Raw genomic sequence first — 23,174 nt, forward strand, 5'->3', positions numbered from 1 at the left:
GAGGAGGCTGGACAGGAGCCCACAACTCTCATTCTTCAGAATGATGACCTCTGTTGGTTAGGTACTTCTTCCTATACTTTTCTGTCTATCTCTTGTTCTGTCTTCCTCATACTTATCTGATCTAAATTCCCCTTTTACAGCATCATGGTTTTCCTAGTCCAGGTCATTTTGCCTACTTCTGGCTTTCCCTAGTCTCTGCACAAGTCACCTCCAATTTCCTTACCTTAGCTGTGTTTCTCCCTCTCCCGCAGACTGCTTCTTTGATCTGTCTCTTCCTTTTATTTACCCAAGTCAAATACACAGTCTCAGTTTTTCCCTTCTTCCCATTCTTTTGTATCTCCTTCCACCCTTTGCCTAGCCCTTCCCAGATCTTCATGAGATCCCATGATACTTTAAATCCAATTTTCTTCCATTTCTGTTTCTTATGTCTTTTAGTAGCTCACTAGAATTGCTCAGGACCCAGAACAAGTGTCATGACAGTTGTGATAGGGCAAGCCACTTGCTTTAGCACCAGCCTGGTGAAGGTCTCCTGGCAGTCTTGTAATTTGTAGGGAGATGTGATGCTCTAGAAAGTTAAAAGAAAAACGTGTGTAATTCTAGCCTGTATGAGGTTTTCAGATTTGAAGCTGTTCTGAATTCTTCCTTCTATCAGAAACTTGTGACTGGTTTGCATGAAAAAACAAAAGTCAGATTAGGAATGAAAGGTCCGTTTTTACGATGCAAGAATAAGTTAATTCCTCACTATTTTTCCTCTCTGTTGCTGAGATGACTTTTTGTGTGGATAGAAGCCTAGAAATAGTCTTGACCAATCAGTATGTAGGTGACTTAAAAAATAGTAGTTCTACCTTGTTGACCTCATGTTTGTGAGACCTTGCTGCCCACATAGATGTGGCTCAGCCTGTTCCTGGTGTCAGCTTTTCCTCTTCGACTCCTCTCACTCTCTTCTGAGGGTGCCGTTTCACATTACACTGAAGTCAGCAGAACTGAGGGCTGTAACTCAGAGTTGGACACTGCATAGGAAGTGGGACATTGGCCACGTGTCTCTGTTACTTCTTTTGTATCAGACCAGAGTGGGAGATCCCTTTTGCTGATGCTGTGCAGTTATATCAGATTACATGTTATGTGAAACCATACCCGCTTTGCCCTTCACCTGTAACAGGTGACACAGGTGGATATAAGCTGAAAGTGGCATTATGTGTAGGGGAATTACACCTTAATGATTCAGCCTTTGTAAGCATTTTGTCCAGAATGCCTAAATTGATGATATTTATGAAAGCACTTCAGCAAAACCCAGTGTTCTTACTTGTTTCTAGTTTCTGAAGGGAAGTTGAACTAAGATGTTATGAAGATTGTAGAGCAGGAGTGTTTGCCAGGTACAGTGATTTTTCTGTCAGAGGCCTGTAGAACCCAAATCTATAAAGCACAAACTTTCCAGAACCTTTTTTTTTTTTTTTTTTAAATTTTCTGGATTCCTTTGAAGTAATTTATTGAAGAATATCAAAATACTTTAAAAGAATGTTTTGCACCTGCTTTTACACAATTTCTAAGACTTTGTGTTCTGGAAGAGGTTAATGTTCTTGAGGTTGGTTGTAAAGGAGTGATAAGAAAGCGTTGGTATTTCTGTAAGTTGTGTTCCTCCAAGTTCCATCATCTTTTATGTGTTGTTTCACAGGCTAGTGCCCATCATGATATTTCCTCTGTGATAGCCCCTTGCTATTATGCTAAATACTTCCTCAATAACTGGTTTAAACTATTTCTCATTTCTTCTACAAGTCTTTTAACATTTTTGAGCAAAGGATTCCTCAGCCATTTCTGAACTCTTTTTCACGAGCAGCCTCTGGACTGAAAGCAGAAGTGTCATTGAATGAGAAATGTAAAGGTCAGGTGATACACTTGGAACTGGTCTGGCCAGAGCAGTATGCAAAGATACAGAAGGAAAGAATGAACCACCTCTGTTCTTGATTAATTCACTTGAGTGGTATATGTCATTTAACACCTCTGCCTCATCTGTAGGTAGCTAAAAGTTCTCAGTGTGGTTAAACCTTGCAAATCACTGTGAATGCTGGATGAAACAAGACATGTTTCAGGATTTTTATTAGAATTTTCGATGCCTAGAACGTCTTACTCCAATTTGGAACAAAGCAAAAATTCTGCAGTTCAAACTTATATTTAAAAGTAAATTACATTAAAAATATTGATACAATACTTCTTTGAAATAAAATGCAGTCCTGAAATGGAAACTGCTGATACTATTGGTGTTACAGTTTTAATAGTCATCATGAAAATGATAGGAATGATAGTTCCACTTATTAGCTGCTCTGTGGTTTCCAGATGCTAGACCAATTGTATTAATACTTGTTTCTCTTTTCAGGTGCAGATCTTGCCTTTCCTGCTTCAATCCATGACAACATAGTTTGCAGTAAAACATTTCAGATTCTTTACAAAAATGAGGAAGTTTCTGTGAATGATGTGATGATTTTCAAAATAAAAATGCTGTTAGATGAGAGGAAGGTAATCTGCCATTTAACTTTACTATATTCAGATAATTAATTCTTCATTATATGCAATTCTGATTAGTATAAATAAGGGACCTGAAAAGATTTAATGCTTTACAATTTCTTTTTAGATTGAGGAGTCTCTTAATGAAATGAATTTTCTGCTAACATTAGAGCTACACTTCACAGATACAGACTATTCGTAAGTTTAATTTTATTAAAGCAACAATACATGTTAACTTTTTAAATTTACTAAATCGCTATTATATATAGTCATAGTGTGTTCATATTAGACATATATGAAGGTAAAAAAACCAAAATAGTGCCAGAGTCTGTTAAGATTTCATAACTGGTTTGTCTGATTCTGATTTCTTTTTTTTTCTGTACTTCTTTTTCTTGAGGGAGATGTCATTGCATTCCAAAGTATAGACCTATGCTAAATTGCTATCTGTGTCAGTTATCGATAACTTGTACTTTAAGTATGATCATTCTAATTGTATGTTGTTTTGTTTTACTTTCTTTTTAGACCAGATGATCTGACCACACTACAGCCAATTAGTAGCCGAACTTTAAAGTTGCACTTTAACTTACACCGGGGCCTTCATCATTACGTCAATGTTATGTTTGATTACTTCCACCTTTCTGTCATATCGGTTATAGTTCATGCTTCTTTGGTTGCTCTACATCAGCCATTGATAAGGTAATCTTTTATTAATAAAATGCAAATAAATTATTGAGTGTCCAAATGGAAATGTTATAAAAATAGAATACTTTGGAAGGAGTTAAATCTGTGGCCAATATAGTTATCGTTTTGATGATTTTGGAATTCAGGGTCCAGAGGGATGAGAAACTTCTTGTTTTCAAAGTTACCTGCAACAAATTTTGAGTTTCTTTTTATTAGAAATAAGAGTAAGTAGTGTAGAAGAGAGAATACTCCAGGCCAGAGTAGGAATGTATAAATATCTGTATATATAAATATGCAAGTATAAATACTTACAGATTTTCTTCGTCAGGAGGATCTGCTGCTCACTCCAGTTAGTGACTGGAATAGGTGCCATTAATACAAATATGACATCTGTTAGCTATCTTCACAGTTTTCAGTTACTACTGTAATGGCAGGGATGTCTGCAGATGATGTGTTTGCCATTTTCTTAAAGTAAATGGAGCTGGAGAATTTAATTTTCTCTTAAAGCTTTTGCTTAATTTTTACTGAAGCCTTTTATTTCGTTGACTTGTGCCACCCTTTGCAATCTCTTGTTTACCTCACTTATCTCAAAAGTAAGTGTGAAAAAGGACCATACAGTCAGCCACAAATATGAAGTGTTCTTTGCACAGCTTTTTCTTTAGCATATCCATCTTTGCCTTCTTTCATGGTCTTCAAATCTCTATGCTGCTTCCCCCAAGTTTCTTCATATTCAAATTCAGGCCATGCCATAAATGTCCAAGCCTTTAGCTTGAAATATGCCTACTGCTTGTCCCTGTCTTCACATCATGGAAAGCTGTATGTCTATGTATGTTAGCTATTTTGTGCAGTAGGACTGTGCTGGTTTGGAGAATTCAACTGGCTTTTTTAAATTTTTCTGTCTTTTTTTTTCCCCTCCAAGTTGGATTGTTTTGGTGATGTGTTTTAGGCGTGGTTATATAGTAACTGAACCGGCACATCTGAAAGGATGGCACAGCATTATTTGGGAGAGGAACAAGTACTGAGGAGGTGGGAATTATCATAAGCTAGTATTGTTGTTGAAGACTTCATCTGATAAAATTATAGACTTAAAGTAGCAGAATGTGTATGAAGTGTAAGTCACACTGTACCACAAGTGAAATTCAGGCATTTCACCTGTATTCATTCTATTGCTGTAGGGTCAAATTTCACTTCATTGTTGTAAAACAAAAAACAAGTTTTATTATTAATTTTCAGTCAGAAATGTATTTGTCCCTGATGACTTTTTAAAAGGTTGCAGAAAATCTGAGGGTTTTCTTACATTTTTTTCCTCTGTTTCTGGCTTCTCAAGTGGTGATACAATAATGCTATTTAATTTTAAACTTCAACTTGATAATAGCTTGTGTGAGGAGATACTGAATCAAAACAGCAATTTCCATGCTGCTTCTGTTATCTTTACATTAGAATGTTACTGATGTACACAAAATCATTTTAGGGATCCAAGTTGTCCTTTAAATCAGTTAGGGGTGGAGAGAGGAAGAAACCTTCAAATTTACAGTATTTTATTTCAGCTGGGCTACTCCGTATTGTAATATATGGCACAATTTTCTGGAGCACCTCTTTCTGAAAAACCTGGACACTGCAGACTTCACTTCCCTTTGTCCTTTGAACTTTCCTGGGTTACAGTTTACTCCTCTGCTTGGGTGACACTCACATTATTGGCAACCCTTCCTTTGCTAGGAAGGGGTCACTTCTTGAGTGCTTTCATTTTCAGAGTAGCATCCAGGTTCACCTTCTCTCAGGAACAATGAATATTAACACTTTTCTTGAAAGAGAGGACATAATTCCATGTACAGCCCTAATCTACTCTTTTTATTAACCCGTAATTGCTTCTTTCTGCCCATTATCTAAAAGTCTGCACTTTCTGTGTTCATTCATCTTTCTTTCATTTTTCCCAGCTCTTTGTTCTCACAAGGCTACTGTTGCAGGATGCTCTGTCCTCCCAGGGGATCAGGATGGGCTCTTCTCCTCAGTGGGCAGAGATCAGGCATCTCTTAGGAAAACATCAATGGCAGTTTGTATGACAGTTTTCCAGCTGCTTGTACTGCCTCACTTCTAGGAGGTAAAGTCCCCACAGCAAAGTTCACAGAAAATCAATTCTTCTTACCTGTTACAGTACAAAATTTATGGCTTAAATTTTCACGAATATTGTTTAAATTAGTTGAATTTTGCATTGGAAATAAGGAGGAAGAGCTTCCACAGTCTGCTGGCACAGAGTCTGCTCACCTTCATTGTGAGAGATAGCAACAGTTGAGGGTAATAATGTCTTAAATTTCTCCCAACTAGCTCAAGACCTGCTTTGAAGAGAACTGTTTTAGAAGCACTGTTACCTTAGTGCAGCACCAGAGACTTAACTGAGGTATCTGGGCCATCCTGAGGGGTTTTAAAAGGGCAGCTCATCATGCTAGGAACTTCCAGGATCTTACTGAGGATCCTTATTTCTACTACTTTTCAGGAAAAATCAATAATTTGTTTTAACTGTGAGTTTTGTAACACATAGCATGTTCTAATTACCAGTTCATTTGTGCTTTTTGCAGTTTTCCTCGCCCAGTGAAGAATACATGGTTGAACAGGAATGCACCAGCACAGAACAGGGACTCTGTGATTCCTTCTCTTGAAAGTGTGGTCTTTGGCAATAACTACACAAAACAGTTATCAGCAGATGTAAGAATGTCTCCGTTTAAGATTTTATTTGTATTTTGTTGGGCGGTGTGAATATTGTCTTTTCTGCAGAAATATTGCTTGATAAAGAATGAATGGACTTTGTTAGAGTTACTTTGGTGTGTCACTGATAAGGGAAATGAGAAAATTTGTTCCAAAAGGCTATGTTACATGCTTCAGGAACACACAGATGGAATGCTTACAATATTAAGTGTTCAACCTTCTTTTTTAATATATTGCAATCCATTGAAAATTGCAGAAATATGGATGAGGTTTGTGAAAAGAGGCAAATTGCTTATCTGTCTTTTCAGTTATTCTGTTCATTTATTGTACAAAATTAATATGTCTCATGTTTTTTCTTCCTTTTTTTTTTTTTTTTAGGGTTGCAGTTTTGTTGTTTCAGAGTCTTTCCTTAGTCATGCTTATAATTTCCACTATACACTTTGTGCCAGTTTGCTGCTTGCTTTCAAAGGGTTACATAGCTATTTCATTATGATAACAAAGGAGCTTCCCTCTTCTCACCGAATTGAACTGGGTATGTTGAATTTAATAAAATGCATCACTTTATTGTTGATGTTTATTAATACCCCTCTTCTAGACTAAACTGGCATTGATTTCTTACATCTTCTATATCTAAAATCTTTTTTTTCAAACTGAGCTGGAATTTAATAACTCAAGAACAAAATAAAAAAGAAACAATTACTGTCACGTTACTAATAAAAGGAGATAACAGCCTGAATTTATGAAAATACATATTTTTCTTGTTGGTCTTGATTTGCTCTGTTATTTCAAATCAGTATATTTAGTGGTGAGCGAGAAACTTTCAATCCAAGTAGCATGCTACACTTGTTTGCTATAAGGAAACTTTGTTTATTTGTATAAAAATTGAAACTCTGTAAGCTTTGGTTTGAGAATATCACAGTGGAAATTTACCTGAAAAAAAGACCTACAAGAAGAAATTGCTGCTGGCTCAGTTTGTACTGTAACTTTTTAAACAGACTTAGTTACCTCAGAATTAGGAAAAAAATCTAAATAGACAAGAATGGTTTCTGTAAAACTGGGTAGTTAAAATATGCTTTCAGAGAAGTTATTTCTTTAATAAAGTTAAAATTAAACTCTTACACGACAGTCTTATAGAAAGAAATTTAAGTTCTGTGGCTGTGAAATCTTCTAGTAACTACATTCAGTAGAAGTAACTGCAAAAATATTACATGAAACATAAAGTATGGAAATGCATGTTACATTTCTATAGAATGCAGGTACATTAGAGAGTTTAGCCTCAACTTGTGAACTGGGAGAGCTGTGGAAGAAAAAATAGAAAATACGTTGGCAAAGATGATTTAGACTTTTTCCTCATCAAGCATACACCTTTTTAGTCATGTAAAGTTCTATATAAATCTGAAAAATAGATCTTTTGGAACTTACACTAACTGTAGACAGCATTTATTGATTCCTGTATTGTTTAATTTGACCAATGTCAAAACTAAGCATTAGGAAACAATAAGATTGGAAATTGAGATATGAAAGTTATTTTTAAAATGTGATGCGGTCAATTAGTGATTCAAACAAATAATGTTTCACTTGTGTATTACAAAATGAAAAGCTAATTTAAAAAAAAACTTTTGAGGGAGGGAGTGCATTAAAAATCTGTTCATAGAAAAATATAAACTGAGACTTTTTCTTTATAGAAGCAAAAATACTGCTACAGTTACAGTGCAAAGAATATTTCTGTGTCAGTTATCTTAATCTTGATACAGAGGGGAACACCCTATTAAAGGAATGACTCAACTGTTAGTCTTCCTTTTAAGGACAAAAAGTGCTTTTTCTCAAATAGAATCTGTTGGAACTATTGTTGTGAGGATAGGCTTAGACTAAATCTTGATACTTATATGTTTCAGTAGGACCTTCAGTTCCTGGATTTTCATAAGCTTTAGTGGAACTTGAGTCAGAACTTTTGCAGTTTCTGTGGGTAGTTTAGCTTACCTTTAGGAATGTGAGTTTGAACAGAAATGCTCAAAATAAATATATGAAGAGAAAATTACTACTTACATTTAACATTCATTGTACATATTCTGCTGACGGTTTGTTTCCTGGGGAGGGTTTTTTTTTGTTATTTTTTAAGGCTCTGCTAGAATTACTTTGTTTTCTTATTTGCAAATATTTTTAAAATTTATTTCAGTTATTTTGTATGTGCTTTGATTGGGACAATTGATATAACAAAAAAGGACTAGTAATGTAAATATTAATTATGCTTCTGTTACCTTGTGCTCATGAAAATTAACTAATGCCTACCATTAACACTAATAATTGTAAAATCCATCAGCAGTAAAAAACTGTGTTTCTGTGATGTCTATAAAGAAATTGAAGTTCTCTAGACTTCACAAAGTACACAAATGCCTTTTGCATTTATTTTTAAATTTAAAGTAAATGAACTGTTTCATAGTGGAGATTTTATGTGTGAAGTTTAAATGGGCATTGCAAAAGAGAATCTAATCTCAAACCCTGTTTAAATCCCAGAGTTGTCACTTTTTTGTTTTAAATTAAATTATTATCTCTTTAATTTTGTTTCTTCTGTTTGCTTTGCTATTGCTCTGTCATATAATTTTAACACAAGACAGTGATTTTGCAGAAGCATGTGCAGACAACTGTTGGACTCAATAATTGTAATTGAACACTTAAGTATTATTGATTTCAGGAAATAAAAAATGCTAGCTTTGTGTATCACCAGTGATAATCTAGAAACTACACTAAAATTATATGCTTTCATGTACTGATCTAACTGCACTAATTGCGAGGCTAGCAATAAGCTTTTTTACTAACTTTAGGCAAATAATAAATCACAGATGAAAAAAGGAGTGTAGTAACTAGTCATGTGTGTGCAATCCCTATAACTAGCCAAGGCCAGCATGCAGGTCCTTTATGAACGCCTTCTCAGAAGAAAATATCCACGAACCCAGAGAGACGCCTACCTAGGTATGTTTTCAAAGCAGGTGATATAACCCCTCAGATTTTTATTAATAATATAAAATATTATATTCTTATTAATAATATAAAATATTACATTATTTTGTAAACAGGAACACTATTTCACTATTCAGCCATAGTGAACGTATGTTGGACTCTGATGAACTCTGCAGAATTGAGCTACTTATTTCTAGGCTAAATATAGATAATAAAATGAGAAATTATTACTGGTTTTTGGTTTAGTGTTGTTCTACTTTACGAAACAAAAATGATTGAAAAGTTCAGCCAGTTATCACCATTTAAATAAAACAGCTAAAAATTACAGCTTCACTTAATTCATCACAGACTCAGTTATTTAGGTAATTAAAGACAAATACCTTTTTTTCCTGAGAAAACTTTCAGGTTGCTTCTGGTATCTCAAGGCTTGATTCTTCCAAATGCTATACAAGACGTTTTCAAAGCTTAAGGTGCATTTGTCCATATCTAAATGGCCAGTTTTCCCTTTGGAGAGTGTCAGTGTTGGCCTGATGCTGGACAAAAGATAACAGTGCTGTTTAGGCACAAGAAAGTTTGTGATGGGAAAAGAATAAAATGGCAGTTCAGTCTCATACTAGGTTACCAACTTAATTTTCTATAACTGGGTTTTGGTTTTGTTTTAAAAAGAAAACAAAACTTTTTTATCAGGGCCAGCAAAATCGTATCAGATGTTTGTTTGGGTGAACATTACTGCTGTAGAATGTCAGTATTTAGTTTCCTTTTGTCTAGTATCCTGTTGTCTTCTTTTTTTTTTTTTTAATATAACATTGTAGTTTGGGATTTACCATAATGATTCTAGACTTCAGAGTTCTAAATGTGGTTCAAAGCCTATTCTCAATTGCAGTGTGACAAGATAAATAATCAGTATTGTTTCTCATAAATAAACCATTTAGTTTTTTCACTAATGACAAAATTTGTGTGGCCCCAAACACACCAAAAGTAGTATCATATCTTAAACCATTTTTATTTATTTTCAGAATAATTATCATTAAGTACTGTTTTAGCTAATGCAGGTGTATGTAGTTTCTTTCAAAAACATTTCTAAACTTGTTTATGAGAACTTGATGCGTTTCTGCAATTTGCATATTTTCTCAGAACTTTTGAGTTATGTGAGTTAATTTGTTTGGCATTAAGTTTAAACCTAAGGATAATGGATGCAGTTAGCTGAAAATCAATATATACTTACCAAGTCTAAGTGGTATCATTCAAAGACAAATTGAGTAAGCTCACTGTTGCTGTTCTGTAAACCTATGTTCATTATCCTTATCCTAAATTTATTACTGTGAGTTTCAAAGCATCTTTTGTTGGTGTGTGTTTTCAAGAAACGTTGGGGTTTTTTCCTTAATACTGTGTTTTAAAAATTAATTTATATTTAAATAGTTCTTACGGACAATTTTAGGGTTTATAAATTGTTCCCTTGTTACTGGTACCTCAGATGTAGAAGGAATTCAAAACATAGTACAAAATTACTTTTTAATTTATCAGATTCACTTACGTAGACTAGGAATGATTAACAAGGACAAACATCTTACATGAAGGAATAAATCCGTTTTCTTTATAAATAAGTCATTTGAGGTTCAGATCCAGTTTAAGCTGGCATACCATGGAAGACTGATTTGCTCCTAACATTGAGCTGTTGAGAGGAAGATCAATTAAAGAACAGTTTTATTTAACTAAAATATCATTCCTCAGACAATTAAAGAATTGTATTTATATTCACATATCTTGCAAATCAGGTCAATAATATACCTGTAGAAAAATGATATAGGAATAAGTTATCTGTAAAAAATCTGAGGTAGAAGAGGAATTGTGTTACCTTGGATGTGAACAGTGACATAGCTGCTGAATAGCTGAGCAGCTCTCAGTGGATAATCTGCAGACTGTATAATTTAAATTACAGTATTTTCAAGTATAATTCTGAATGGAAAATTGGTATCCTTGACAAGGTATCATGATAAGTGATCATGATACTCAATCACAAACATTTTTTTTTAATTAATTGTGTTCTATCCTCAATCTCAGAAATTATAAGAAGTTATTTTAATGGGAGTTTATAATTTACTTGATTTAAAGCTAACTGTGGCACTTCCTATTTGATGGGTTCTTTTTCATGTTTTAAAATTATTTTGTGAGATAATTGGTTTTACTCTGTAACAGAAAGTGCATTTTTCATGGATATGTCCTCTCATCTTTCCAGAAAACATAGATGTAGAAGTTCGTCTTACAGAATTGTGTGAAGAAGTAAAGGTACAATATTTTTAAATGTATTATATAAGTGAAATAATTTTAAAAGTAGAGTATGCTGATTTCAAATGCTACTTGGGAATAAACTGTTTGTTTCAGCAGTAACATCCTGTATGGTTTTTGCCGGCACTTATTTCAACTCTTCTTCGCTCAAAAAGAAATTAACTGACTCCACAACTATTGATCTAGTGGCTTAGTGTGTCAGTGTAGCTATGGTAACTTTTGTGTATCATGAAACTGGATATTATAGAAAGGTGGATTACTTGTATTAAAATCACATTTTGAATTTTCTTCATGTATAATTTGAATTATTTTTAATGGTATCAAATAACAACATTAGAAGATCAAGCAGTAGTAGTAAGTTATATAAAAGCAGATTATCCAAGTGATCCCCTCATCTTGAAGGACTTGTCCTGATACTGTCTTTTCCTGTTTTCCCTACATTCTCAAGAAAACACTGTCTACTTCAGATTACTTTGATTGTCTCCCCACTCTCTCCTTAGTCAGAACTAGCCCCAGCTGAATAGCTAATTTTCTTGTCACAGCAAAGTTTAAAGCACAGATTTTAAAACTTTTTTGAAAGGTGGTTCGTGCTTTGCTGCTGAGTGGGCTGTCTGTCCAGCTTTTGAAGAACAGTAGGCTTACTTTTCATTACTGTATTAGTAATATAACTGCAGGGAAATGTAATACTGGTTTAGAAGGTTAACATTTGTATAACTGGAGACAAAGCCAACACAGTTAGCTCTCTGTGGGCAACTAATAATCTTATTTTGTATATTAAAAGGCTTTTTTACATTTAGTTCTGTGAATTCTTTAGTTTCTCCCTTAGCTTGCTGAAGTATATTTTTTTCCATTTTCTCCTTTCTATGCTTTTGTGCACTTCTCATCTAAAGTTCCTCTTATTTCCACTCCCACCTGCTACGCTGGTGTTTCAATATTTGCTGTCCTTTTTTCTACTTACTTTTTAATATTGCTAGAGTTGGGTCTTTACTATCTTTATCTTTACTCTTTTATCTTTGTTTTTTGAACCCTTTGCCTCAGTGCCTTATGTGCCTGCAATGAGTTTCTGAAAAACCATTTTTTTTTCTGAAATGGCAAGCAACATAAGCCTAGCAGTCTACAACTGACTGGTGTGGGACTGCATCCCAGGTTTACAGTACATTGCTAAGAAAGAAAAACTTGTGTCACATTGAATTTGGCTTGGTGTGATCTGGTTCTAAGAAGCCTATATTGTAACACTGTTTCCTGATTATGTTTAAAGTATATATATAGAGAGATATATAGCACCATATAAATGTTGTTGTGACTATTCTGAAATGGAGATGTGTCTTACTAAATTTTTATAATTGTATCAAATTTGGACTAACATAGTGAGTATCAATTTTCTGATTCATATTCCAAGCACACTGTAGTTTTGCATGTTAGAACTCAGTAATTGTTGCCATAAATTGAATTGTTGCTTTAATTTAAGGTCAGGAGTCCTAATTCTATAAGAGAACTGGATACTGTTTAGAGCAACTTAAAATAGATCAATTCTGATACTTAGACAAAACAGTTCTCATTTGTTAAATGAGTTCTTAAAATTCTCAGTAAGATCAAGTACACCTTTTTGATTCTTGTCTGTACATTATGATCTCATCTGTTAACCATGTAAATATTTTTTCCTGACTCAGAAAATGGAAAATCCTGATGAACTGGCAGAACTTATAAATATGAATCTTGCTCAGCTTTGCTCACTTCTAATGGCACTCTGGGGACAATTTCTGGAGGTCATTACCTTCCAAGAGGAGGTCACAGCATTGCTAGCACAAGAGCATCACACATTAAGAGTAAGTATTGAGTCTGTTCATACTCTTACTGGTACGCATTGTTACAGAAATGTGTGTCAAAATGAGACTCCAGATTCCAATTTTTCTCGGGTTTTTTTGAGAAAGCTAGTTGGAATCTTAAAGGGAGATGTTGTATTGCATTTGTTAGTTTGTGTATCATTTTGCTAGACCTTATTCTTTAAATAAAATACATAAAATACATTATTTATGTTTACAAACCAACTAATTTATTGATCTTTTGAATAAGAAATACAGTTCAGAAGGCAAATTGAAGTCTGTGGAATAAGGTGGATTTGTGCAGAATGATGAATTTTTCTGCGGGAGCCATGCCTAGTGCCCACTCTACATTTTACTTCCCTACTGTATTTAGCCTGGCTGCTTTACATCATAAAACAAAATGTAATTTCCTTCTGAATTAAGAATTTATAACATTCATAAGCTTTGAAAAGTCTTTTAAGTGGAATTTTAAAAAAGAAGAGATGTATCAGAAAGGATCTGGCATGTGATTATGTGGGTATATGTGTAAAAATATATATAGTGAGTACCTACACACAGAGTTGATCTCTATATGCATATATGCAGTTGCTGTGGGCTTCTACATGCAAAATTGCAGCAGTGCTGGTTCCCATAGTGAAATATTTTCAAGTGTAAACTAAAGCGTTGCCCTTACTTTCTAATAAATATATTTTTCCCTCCCCTCTTTTGTGGCCAAGGATTTGAAGAAACCTAACGTGTTAAAGTTTTCAGAGAGTAAGATTCATTAAAACAGAAACAAATAAACAATGACACCTGCCGCCCCTACTTGTCAAACACACAGCTTGATCTTCAGCTGGCCTGGGTCTTTGCTGTCTGACGTCACCATCTGTGCATTTATTTCATGTACGATGTAGAATAGGTCATTTTAAGAGATTATCTGGAGGTCCTTCTTGTAAAACCATTTACAGAGAGCTTGTTAGAAGGTCTAGCTAATGATAATACATGTTATTAGTGCTTTGTAATAGTTACAATCCAAACCAAAGTGTATTTTAAGGCTTTAGTTCTCAGAGATTTGATTTGTCTCACCAGCATTTCTGTCATTTGCATCAAAACCATTTCTGTTTTGGTTCTGAAGGGGAAACCTATGAAGGATACTTGGACTGTGGTCTTATGTATGGACTTGATAAATCACATTGTTTAACGAGGGAATGATGGTTGTGGAAATGGCCTATTCTGGAGAATAAATGGAAGCTTTCAGTAAGAGCACAAGGTTTATTTGTTGAGACATGCTAGATGTAGGAAAGTGTGATCATTTTACTGGTTATCTATGAATCTTACCTTCCTGTGCTTTTTTTGTGTAAATTCAAGTTAACTGGTAAAGGTGCAAAATGAGAATACCGTTTCGCTTAACCCGCACTTGCATTCAACTGCTGGTATATTAGTGTTTGTAGAAGTATATATTTAACAAAAACAAAAGAAGTATTAAGATTTTCATTTTTACTGCTCCAATATTTTTAAGAAAAGATGCTGCTTATAATTGTGTATTTAACTTCTTAAATGTCATTCTCTCTAGCTCTCAAATACCTGAATTAGTGAATTTTACTGCCGTTATTTTAGGGAGTATAAATCAAAGTAGTTTATTATACTATGTGAATTGAGATATTGTGCATATGAAAAGTGTATCGGTGATGCTTCTGAGTTTGCATAAAATTCAAATAGGAGTTCCCTTCCTCCCTTTTTTTTTTTTTTAAAAAAAGTATAGTTTTGTTTTATGCCTGTAGCTGTTATGCCCACTTCTTTTGTTACCTGTCACTATGCCTAAATAAACATTTCTAAGTTGAGCTCATAGGTGACCCTTCTTATAACTGAAAAAGGTGAGCTAAAATTTTATTTTTGAAAGAAGCGGCTAATTGCTATTTTTTAATTGAGTTCTGCAGTTACTGGATACTTCTTTGACTACCCAAACATCAAAGACTGAAAAGGAGATGCAGGACATGGGTAATCTTAAATACCTTTTTATTTAGGGCCTGATAGCAAAGAGCAAGCAGGCTGACTATTTAAGAATCGAATAATATGGCATCGAGAAGGAAATTTTACCTGAGCCAACTTACAGAGAACCAGCAATGTGATGTTACTTAATTTAAAAAACACTAATTGGCAAAGGTGACACTTGTTTTCTCTACTTCAAGATGTGAAGAGTTTGTCAAACTACTTTGCAAATACATGTAATTAATATCTGTGTAAGAAACCATAACTCCACTGGCCTTCCCACGTGGCAGTAGAACGGGAGCCAACAATCCATAAATTCAGTAAGCCTTTCAATTAAAAGGAGACAGTAAATTCAAGCCTTGACTTTTCTAAGAGTATGTTTGGTTGTTGATTTTGGATCTTGTTTTGCAGTGGTTAGTACAATAACGTGTAATTTGTATTAATAATCTCTTGAGAATTTATATTCTGAGGATTCATATAAACTTCTCTTGGAAAACCTACACTGATCATGTTTCACTAGATGTATTATCTACGCATATCGCATGAAGCAGGCTTTCTGGTTACTGAATTTAGTTGAAATTTGAGAGATGACCTAATTAATTCTCCTCTTGAGAGAGTATCTGTCCTTTCTGGAATAAGATTTTTGTACTATACAAAATTCTATTATTCTAAATAATCCTTTTTAGTTTGGAAATGTAATGTATTCACTACTGGATGCTAAATCTCTTTTAATTGCACCTTTTCATCTTGCAATATTTCCAGACTATACCCTCCACGGGAAATTTCTCCCTGGGAAAGTTTAGTATTAATCTAAGATAAATTAACCCTTTTAGAGAGTAAATAATCTGGTTTAGATATTTGTGTTAAAATGCCCCCTAGAAATGCCTGTCATATGTATTTGGTCACATGATTTTCACCCTCTTTGTGTAGCTGCTTATAAAACAGGTATTTCTGCTGAAGCGTTGCTAGAAAATAAGGTTATAATGAAATAATATATTTCAAGTATTTAAAATTATTATTTTAATAATTTTTCTTAATTTTACTTTAAGTATTTAAATATTTTACTGGTTTCAAATACTTTGAATATTAAGCACTACATAAAAAAATCAGGAATATCCATCAGCTACATTATCACACTGATAAATTTTACACCTGCATTTTATTGAAAACACTGTTTGGAGTATGTTACTTTATATTACAAAAAGTTTGCACACTAAACTAGTTCACCTCTTTGCTCCATGGTGACATCTTCTGGTAGGTCTGAACATGCTTTCACAAAATGATTACTTTCAGTTTGATTAGTCCTGAAGTATGAGAACTGAGAACTAAGATCTCAGACTGCCACTCATAAATGTGCAGGGACTCAATATGTATTCACGGCAGTTTTTCTATCCATTTTTTTCATCCTCTTCTGTTTACATTGGGAGGACCATAAAAAACCATAATTTTGGGAAGGCTGTAGGGATTAGGAGTAGCAGATACAATTTCCTCCTGCAATGTCACCATGGAGTCAGCCCAAGTCAGTAGCACCAGCTGGTAGTCATTCTGGTTCTGCAGAGCCTGTTTAACAGGATCCTAGCAAATGCATTGGGCCTTCTGTAAGTTACGAACTGATTAAACATAATTAACTACTGTTGGTTTGAGGTTTTTTTCTCTCTTTAATATTGATTTATGTAGGCTTTCAGAGCTTACTTTCAACTAGTTTTATACTATTGCTATTATGCTAAGAGCTGTCTGCAGCTGGTAATCAGATTTTCTTCAGAAGCACTGGAATTACTTAAACAATTATGAATGGGATTTATTGAAAACAAAAAAAAGTCTTCCCTTTCTGTTTGAGAAAGTAGCAGAATTCTAAAGATCTGGTCTCCATATAACTTCATGTGATAAAGGGATTGCTCACATCTGAAGTCAAAACCACCTTGCTTGCCCCCTGGAAAACAGCCTTATGCTCAGTCCTTGACTTGAACCACAAACATCTACGAATTGAACAATATTCCTGTTACTATTTTCTTTTCTGTTACCTGATGGATTAAGATCTTTAATTCATCTTTAAATTGCTCAGTTTAGAACAATAATCAGTCCAGTCTTCATGATCAACTGCTCTAAAATCTAGTTTTTAACTTGTAGGATTGTCTCTAAGTCTATTGTGTAACAGTGTTCTCCCTTTCTGGGGGAAAGGTTGAGGACTAGCTCTGACAATATCATGTACTTGGTGTGTTTAGAAAAGCCAGCTGGGAAAATGCAGAGAAGTACATAGGAACACAGATTCTAATCCCACATAATCCCATAAACTCCTGACATAATTTCTGAAAAGAAAGCAGATACATATTTTGTGTGTGTGTCTGGTCACTGCTGACAGTGGAAGTTGCATTTACAAGAAGGTATCGAATTTAGTATTTTCTCTTCAAAACGTTTTCTGTGACTATTCACAGATGATGTTATGGTTGAAATTAATTTCATATAATACAGTAAATTGAATTCTGGGAGTTTGGTACAGGACTTTCAGCTTCTAGTGCAGGTCAGAAATTGGAGTTTTAATGTTTGTGGGTTGTTTTTTTTTCTTAAGCACCTTGGAGCAATTTTTTTAAAAGTTTTTCTTTTATTAAAAGGAAAAAGAGTAAAAAGTAGAAGCTACAGAACATAAAACTTCATCCAAGTGGTACTCTAAAAGTATACTGGGGAGTGTATGAGGAAGGAAAACTAACTCTTCTGTAAGTGCACACAGTTTACGCACAGTTTTCCTAGTGCTATGTCGGTGCTCAGGGTGGACACAGATGCTGACTGCAGCTCTGAAGTGAGAGCTGAGGGACTGAACCAGGTCTGATGCCTGCTCTGCCAAATACACTGCAAACTCTGTCTGTCTGTTTGGGCAATTAGATACTTATAAGGAAGACCCAGAGTATACTGAAGAAATAAAGGAGTAGGGGGCCAGGAAGTGGTTGGTAAATAAATGATTAAGTAGACTAGCTGCATAAGTGGTTCTGTAAGTGAGATAGAAATTTTGTTTTGATATAAACAAATTTATATTTATGCCCAAGTTAATGCACAGGCAGTTACCAACAGCCACTGTACAGCACATTCTCGTTTTTATACGTCTTGTTACAATAAACAAGATGCTCTCATACTGCATTGAATTGTACTTTTTTGGATGCAGGTAATGGAGCAGTTGCAAAAGTAGAAGTTCTAAAAATGCATGTAGATTGAATTAATATTTTAATGTAATACTGGAAATGTGAGAAATCTCATCTTGCAAAACCTTAACTTTGGGGTTTCTAGATACTGCATTTTCAATACACTGATTATGTTTTTATTTGTAGTAAATTGTTGTATGTTTCACACTCTATTTCCACACTATGTATTTGATGATAAAAAAAATGCTCCCCATGTTATAAAATACAATTTTAGTATTGTATCGTTTATTAACTTCAGGCATACAATTGTCTTGAATAAACTGCTTGTAATTAGCATACATTTTGTTATTGTCTTTGTCATTTGCAGCTGAAATCTTGACAAAATTTTTTTTGCACAGTAGTTTACTGTGGGCTAGTAAGTATTCATGGAAAGTCTGAAACACACTGCTCTGTATTTTAAGACTGCAGAGTATCTAATGGGTTTCTGCTTCTGAATGTAATCCTCAAACATATTCAGAGGTGTCGATCAGTCAGTCATTTCCATTCTTCTCATTGAAATTTCTCAAAATATTCTCACTGAAATGTCTTGTAATATTTTTGTGTGTTCTTGTTTCAGGTGAGCCTGATTTGGGTAATTGATTTCATGGTAATCAAATTTTCAGCTGGCAGTTGAATCGAATACAATTTCCCCCAGTCATCCAGTGTATAAGTTAAAATTCTCGTTTCAGTTGCTAGTCTTGCCTGTGGTATTCTGTGTCCTCCCACTCAGAATGAACATTTTTTAAAAAAACCTGTCTATATAATACATACAAGTTAATAACACTGCTGTGTAGGAATGCTGGTGGATTTTCAAAAATTGTATGTAATATAAAATAAGCTCTAACTTTATTTGGATCTTGCAGGTGCGTAGATTTGCAGAAGCATTCTTTTGTCTTGAGCATCCTAGGCAAGCTGCCCTTGCCTATCAAGAACTACAGTGAGTAGCCTTTTGAAGTGCACAGTATGTAACATGTCATACTATTATTCTGTAGCTTATGTAGAAGTACTGTCTTGCAAAAATACTTATATAACAAGTTCAAGAGAAACTTATGTTCTAAATATAGGTTTGAAGTTTTTTAATGAATGTTATATAAGAAGTTATTAAATAACTATTAAAGCTATTAAATAACTAATTAGTAGAAAAGCTTTACTAAAGTGAATTAAGCTACTGCTAATTTCTGTTAATGTAAAAATAAACAGTTCTGCTTTTTTCATGTAGGACTACTTCCTTTTTTTCAGTGCTCAAAGTCATCTACAGATGTGTGCAGCTATCAAAAACACTTCCTTCTGCAGTTCACTTCCACCCCTCCCTATTGAATGCAGTGAACTAGATGGAGATATGAACTCATTGCCCATAATCTTTGAAGATCGATATTTAGATTCAATTACTGAAGGTAAACGCCTCACAGTACAGTTTTCTTTTTGAAGAAATGAGCAAAAAATATGTAAAACCTGAGTATTTTTCGTTGCACTTCTTGCTGGCTTTAAAGGAATACATTCATTTGCTAGGAAATGTTTCTTTAGTTTGTGTTTTGAAGATGTGTAAAGTTCTGTAATTACTAGTGGTTTATAACTTCAGTTACCTGCATAATCTTGTTTTAAACAATCCTTTTTCTCCCCCCTCCCCTACTTTTTTTGGTGAAAGATTTGGATGTACCCTGGTTGGTAGTACAGAGTCTTCCAAGGTCAGAGTCCAATAAACTGGATAAATTTGAAGCTGAAGAAGGTTTTGTAGCTGGTTTTACTAGTCCGGAACTGAAAATAAGACCTGCAGGTGCCTCCAACCTTTGGCATTCAGAAAGTGAAAAGATGCTAACAAAAACTTTGAAAGGGAAAAATGAAGATGCAAATAAATCCAAAGTTAAGGTTACTAAGCTCATGAAGACAATGAAACCTGAAAACACAAAAAAAATTGTGAAACAGAACTCTAAGGACTCTGTGGTCCTAGTGGGCTATAAATGTTTGAAAAGTGCAACACTGGAAGATGCCTCTAGAAGCTCAGAAGGCAGGCCTTCATACAATGCTAACGACGGGCTGGACCCTGCATTAGGTGGATTTCCTTGTGATACAAAGACCTGCACCGGGCAAATAAGTCAAAGAGAACTTCCCTTTTTGCCATCTGGAACTGAGGGAAAGACTGCCAAGATTGAAGGTGTCCAACCAGATCCGGGTAGCCCCGTGCACTGTGAAAATGTAGCTATTTTTGGTAGGCTTACTATCTCCCAGACGGGTTCTGGAACTATACAAGCAGATAGTGCTCTACAACCCAGAGGTACACTTGAATGTTGTCATGGAGATCAACCAGCTTCCTCAGGAGTCAGGACAATTGAGGTCAAACCAAGTAATAAGAATCCCTATGAAGGGGAAAAAGTAACTGTTCACATTGGATCATGGGCTGAGTTTCCACAAGATGGAGTCCAAGGAGAGAATTTGCAGACACCCAATATTCAGTCTTCAGAATCTGGAAATAAATTGAATTCAGGAGAACAGGAACCAGTGCTTGAAAAGGAAGATGTCCACGAAAGAAACTTCCGACATACCAGTGATATCTTGACAAAAATGAAAAGTAATCAGCCTACTGTTTCTACAAAAGAAAGTCAACTTTCTGCAAGTGGAGACATAACTAAATTACCAGATGTTAGTGTGACATATGCTTCTTCTAGGTTTTCAGATTCAGGTATAGAAAGTGAACCAAGTTCTTTTGCAACTCACCCCAACCCTGATCAGGTTTTCGAAAATGTTCAAGGGCAAAGTGCATACAATGGTGAGAGAGTATTTCCTCAGCTTTTACTAAAACCAGACTGTGCTATAAAAAACACAATAGAAAGCCATTGCACTGAGAGTACTAGCGCTGTAAGTGAAATACAGTCATCCCTGACATCCATAAATTCTCTGCCTTCAGATGATGATGAGCTGTCACCTGATGAGAATTCAAAAATATCTATTGTACCTGAATGCCAGTTAAGTGACAGCAAAACGATATTGGATCTTGGGGCAATTGACCTGCCAAAATGTGATGACAGTAAAAAATCAAACGCCAATTTACAGCAACAGTGTGTTGTATTTTCAGGGCACTCAGATGACAAAACTCTGTCTATACATTCCTTGCTCTCAGGAACAAAAGATCTTTTACACTTAGTTGTTTCAGATGAGGGCACATCTACTGATGTGAAAAGTTACAGCCCACAGGCAGACCTTGGCACAACCTGCAAGGACTCTCAGGACCTTGAAAGGCATCTTAACACTACAAAAGAAACAGTTAATTTGCATTTGGAAATTACTTGTATGGGTGAGCCATCTGTCGTTTCAGGTTCTTCATCTGTAAAGGCAGCGTATGAGGTTGAAAAAACAAAGGAAGGAAAACATAACGAGCCTTTAGAACTAAAGGAGACAACCGAAGAACTGTCAGTAGGTAAAAGTGAAACAGGTACAGATAATCCTTCTCCAACCAGTAGTACTGACATGGTGAAGCAAGGACTTGTCGAAAACTATTTTGGCTCTCGAAGCAGCACAGATATTTCAGATATTTGGCCTATGGACAACAGCAATCCTGTTAGCCCTCAAAAGGAAGCATATGGAAGACAAATTATTTGCTCTTCCCAACAAGATGAGGAAGAAGAGGAGGATCAAGAAATGATTGAAAACGGGTATTATGAAGAATCAGACTATAGTATATTAGATGGAGCTTCCAGTGCTGACCAGGATCATGGCTCAGCAGAAGAGAGAGCCCAGAGATCTGAAAGGATTGATAGTGGACATCTGCGAGACGGAAGGGCTATGCCTCCTGTCTGTACTCCTGGTTGTCTGTCTTTTCCTTCTTCTCTGAGAGACTCTCCTTGCAATGTTATCTGTTCTTCAAGGAAGAAATCTGATGCAATTACACAACAGCCAGGCAGCACATCCTACAGCTCAGCTTCATCTGTTTCCTGGTATGAAAGCTCCCCAAAACCTCAAATGTTAGCGTAAGTGATTGTTTTAAAACAAAGTTTTTTACTTTTAAAAATTATGTTAATACAGTATAAAATGGGAACAAGACGTGTCATTAGGCTCTAGAGTGCCCCCAGGACTGTGGCTTGTGAATTCTGTACATTCAAGTAACATCACTTTTTAGATGTTCAGAGAGAAAGTATGTTAGCACTGAATTCCTTCTGTCAGTTATCTTGTAATTTCCTGTGGTTTGACAAACTCCAAGCAAAGCAGGATTTTATTTTTGTTCTAATAATGGTCCTTCTTAAAAAATAATCATTCAGCTGAAAAAATGATGTCATAATTACTACTGAGCATAAAAATGGTGTTTTATGAAATGGAAGCTGTTAAAACAGCAAGCGTAGGAAAATATGCTTTGCATTTAAAAACATAAAAACAGAAACATTCTGTAACTAGTTGTTCATCTAATTAGTTAAGTGAAGTAAATGTGCAGTGCAAGCCAAGATGACGGCCTTAATTTTCAATCTTAACTTCAAATATCCAAAATAAAACACCTCAAAGACCATACTTCTCTAAATTACACTGCAGTTTGGATACCAGGAAAATCAAATGTAGAGGAACATCAGGGATCCCAGATTGCACCTCCTCTTGCTGTAAACATAGGAGTTTCCCTAATAACTCCCTGCTGCTGACTGAACATGGGAAGCAGCAGCTTAATGTGTTGTATTGGAAGTAAAACGTTGATATCAGAAAGAAGAAATCTTAGAAGAAACAAGAAGAATGCTAAGCAGGCAGAAGAGATAAAAGACCAGATAGTCTGTGGTATGTAGCTGAGAACAGGAGGAAGCATTGAGCAGTGGTGGAGAAAAAGTTAGAAGTGGACAGAAAAATAGTTTCTTAAATACTGGAGAGTGGGTACTGGTGTGGAATGGGAGGGATGAAAAGCAGAGACTATTTATGGTGTTCTGTAACAATAAAAGAAAGATGGAACTCTGAGTGAAATCAAGGACTTGTCCTTGGGGAAAGCAGAGTCTCCCAGAGTGTGGAATAACTGAGATTCCAGAGGGCACGATCTATGATCTGCTCCACAGAGAACCAACCTTGCTACGTTCAGTTCAGAAAACATGCCTTGAGTACAAACTAAGTAACTTCTGCTGTAGAG

The 23,174-nt window shown here is 35.1% G+C and overlaps 1 protein-coding gene across 4 annotated transcripts in view; it reads left to right on the plus strand.

Moving 5' to 3' along the window:
* FAM135A (family with sequence similarity 135 member A) overlaps positions 1–23,174 on the plus strand; it is a 94,555-nt gene that overhangs the window by 42,236 nt on the left and 29,145 nt on the right. For 3 of the 4 annotated variants that reach the window (XM_074895839.1, XM_074895840.1, XM_074895842.1), the window contains exons 5-15: positions 2,372–2,511; positions 2,627–2,697; positions 3,022–3,195; positions 5,754–5,880; positions 6,259–6,412; positions 8,773–8,850; positions 11,075–11,124; positions 12,795–12,950; positions 18,949–19,022; positions 19,325–19,479; positions 19,731–22,047. In XM_074895839.1, coding sequence (XP_074751940.1) covers positions 2,372–2,511; positions 2,627–2,697; positions 3,022–3,195; positions 5,754–5,880; positions 6,259–6,412; positions 8,773–8,850; positions 11,075–11,124; positions 12,795–12,950; positions 18,949–19,022; positions 19,325–19,479; positions 19,731–22,047 — 3,496 coding nt within the window. The remainder of the gene's footprint in view (positions 1–2,371; positions 2,512–2,626; positions 2,698–3,021; positions 3,196–5,753; positions 5,881–6,258; positions 6,413–8,772; positions 8,851–11,074; positions 11,125–12,794; positions 12,951–18,948; positions 19,023–19,324; positions 19,480–19,730; positions 22,048–23,174) is intronic. The other variant, XM_074895843.1, reaches the window with a different exon arrangement.

This window comes from Athene noctua, chromosome 1 (assembly GCF_965140245.1).
Source record: "Athene noctua chromosome 1, bAthNoc1.hap1.1, whole genome shotgun sequence".
Lineage (NCBI taxonomy): Eukaryota > Metazoa > Chordata > Aves > Strigiformes > Strigidae > Athene > Athene noctua.